General features: G+C 40.3%; 1 protein-coding gene across 2 annotated transcripts; it reads right to left on the bottom strand.

Annotated features, from left to right (window-relative positions):
- Nucleotides 1–500: 500 nt before the first annotated feature.
- On the bottom strand, nt 501–2,077 carry LOC141844293 (putative WRKY transcription factor 60). 2 transcript variants are annotated; one of them, XM_074732331.1, is made up of 5 exons: nt 1,988–2,077; nt 1,554–1,844; nt 1,371–1,487; nt 899–1,292; nt 501–815 (listed from the first exon to the last, which is right to left on the bottom strand). In XM_074732331.1, the coding sequence occupies exons 1-4, from the start codon at nt 2,060–2,062 to the stop codon at nt 975–977; spliced, it is 801 nt and encodes a 266-aa protein (XP_074588432.1). In that variant the 5' UTR covers nt 2,063–2,077; the 3' UTR covers nt 501–815; nt 899–974. The 2 variants fall into 2 exon arrangements, with proteins under 2 accessions (XP_074588432.1, XP_074588433.1); XM_074732332.1 differs by having other exon boundaries at nt 912–1,292.
- Between the last annotated feature and the right edge of the window lie 680 nt (nt 2,078–2,757).

Here is a 2,757-nt window from a genome sequence, read left to right as displayed (position 1 = left end):
CATAGGTGATGGCAAGGAGCAAGTTTTGAGAGCGAATTACCCATATGGAATTATGTTGTCGTCGGTCGGAGTAATGCTATCGGGCTTGATGTTGTCATCCATTGCCTTGAACTACCTATATCGAATCGTCACCTCAGAGCGAAAACAATTAGAGATTGTCGTAATCTGCCAATCGAGTAAGACATGACCCAGGGATGCCGAGTTTGCCTTCTTAGTGTGTGTAATTGGGCATGATCCGATTTGTCACCGCCTCTTACTTCAAGCAAGTTACTTGGTTGGGCATAGGTTATAGCACAAGTCTAACTCAATTGTGTGTAGGCTAATATAAACCTACGTTTGCTTATTTAAGTTGAGCTCAACATAAATTTGTGTCGAGCTCAACTCATCCCAAGATCGAGTCATGTTTGACCTAGCCCACAAGCCAAGCAGCCTTGCTCGACTTTACCCGCAGACCAGTAGACTTGATACGATATAACAACAACAATTAAGATTTTATCGCACTAAGTGAGGTCATTATATTAATCCTTAATTTTGCGACATCACAAACAGTATTTAAGAGAAGTTACAAACTAGAACAAGGCAACCTAGAAACAGCTGCAAATCATACCACAACGAGGAAAGTTGCACCACCATCCACAAACAGAAAATCAAAGTAAAAGAAAGAAACTACTGCAGCATCAGCTGAACCGTAGCCAACAGCCGATTATATTCTACACACCACAAGTTTGTCTCAGAACGTTGCCTTTATTTTGCTCCAATCCCAAGTTTCCTAAACTGCCATCCTCGTCTCCATAAGATTTCCACAGCGCAATGACCTGTGAATTTGATATATTTAAAAAATGACTATGATATCGATCGATCGATCGAAGTCACTGTGTTTGAGTAATGTTGTTGATACCTCTGCAACTTACTCTAGACAGCAAGCATAATGGTGGATGGCGCATGCAGTTGCATGCCATGCCCGACGAGCGAGCTTAATTTTGAACTTGCATATGCTGAATTCTCCCCGAGATCGCACTTGCAAGTGCTGCCTTGAAATTTGGATCCTTGGTCAGTGACGAGGCCATCTTCTCGACTACAACCCTTCGGAATTCACCTGACTCGGTGTCCTTATCATGAACGTTTGAGTATAGTCCTTGGCGTGTGAGATCGAGAGTAATCGTCGAGTCTGAAGAGGTGGGAGATAGAAAATGGGGATGCGATGCGTTCGCATGCATTGAAGGCCGGCCATGGTTGTGCTCGCCTTCGTAAGTAGCTACTAATATCGTCTTGTCCTCTGCACTCCTTTGCACCTGGCAGAAACAAAGATGACCAAGAACGGTAAGCCTGTCACTTTACCTTATAAATTATTGCTTTATAGTCGCTAGTACCTTCTTCTTTACGGGACAAGAAGGGGCATAAGAGCATCTAAAGTAAGCTCTCGGAGATGGATTATCTTTAGTGACCTTCTGGCCATATTTCCTCCACTGGTAACCATCTCTCACCATCTGAAAGAAAAGAAAACAGAACATGAGGTAACTGTCCGAAGACTTTTCTTAATCGAAATTACTCACGAGACTTGAATCGGATGCATCAACTGTCGTATAAGTCGTGCGGGCATTGGGCTTGCCATCTTCTCTGAATCTTTTGCATGAATGCCCCCATAAAGGAATTGTGTTCATTTCAGTGCTTTCCATCTTCCTCTTTCTTGCCATCGAAAAGGAGCTTTCAGCTAGAGGCAAACTCGTGAGGTCCATTAACTGACCATGGCCAGCTGCACATGTCGTGTGTATCTCTTCGATTATCTTGATTAGCCTCTTCTTCTCCTCGTTCAATTCATTCAACTTGGTTTTCAAACCCCCAGTCTAAGTCCAGCAATATAACAAACAGTTAGCGATTGCTCAAAAGATCAAGTTGCAAAGGTGCAGGTGCATACTTTTCCATGTGAACTGTTATGCAAGAAGAAGGAGAAGAAGAGCTATATATAAACATGCAGATAAATACTCACAGAAATGAAATCAGTGGACCGTCCAATGTTGAGATCGAGATTAAGTGAGGATGGATGGGTCCATTCTCGATCCATCGAAGAGAGCAAATTAAACTAATAGATGGTTTAGGGTTTAGGGACAATGAAGCCCTTTTATAGACTTGCATTGCTCTCGTCTTGTCATGGCTGTCAAAGAGGTAGGAAGGGTTTAGTTTTCAGTGGAAATTGGAAGGAAAGTGTCTTGATGGTTTGTTGTTCGCAAAAGTTGCTTTCCCCAATTCAAGTTTCCCATCCAGATTCATACGTCTCTTCTGATTAATTCTTCAAGGAAGTCAAAAATTTCTGCTTGACTTAGAAGCCCAGTCCTATTTTAGTTGTCTCATCTATACGTATACTGTTCCTCATGCAATTGAATGGCAATTGCACGTATGACTCGACTCCAGTCACCTTTTTAAAAGGAAGTCAAGCAAGTCTTGTAGTTTATTCATGGGTAAAAAATCAATTAAAAGAACATCTATTTTTATTGAAATATAATTATTAAAAGAATATTTTTTTTATTAATCATCAAAACAGTATTTCATCTCTCTTTTTCATTACCTGAATTGCCCTCTTTATAGTAACTACAATTCGTAATTACTTATATTATCATCGACCATCTATGTGCATGTTGTAGCATATATTAACCGTGGCTATAATATTATAACAATTTCGATTCATAACTACTACGATAAGATCCTATTTAGCTTAAGTAAATACGGATTGACATCATATTCTAATAGTAATGAATCATA

Source organism: Curcuma longa, chromosome 13, assembly GCF_044706935.1.
Source record: "Curcuma longa cultivar G26 ecotype Majalengka, Jawa Barat chromosome 13, ITB_CL_G26_1.1, whole genome shotgun sequence".
Lineage (NCBI taxonomy): Eukaryota > Viridiplantae > Streptophyta > Magnoliopsida > Zingiberales > Zingiberaceae > Curcuma > Curcuma longa.
Note: the sequence above shows the minus strand (reverse complement) of the source record. Positions and strands in the feature narration are given on the sequence as shown.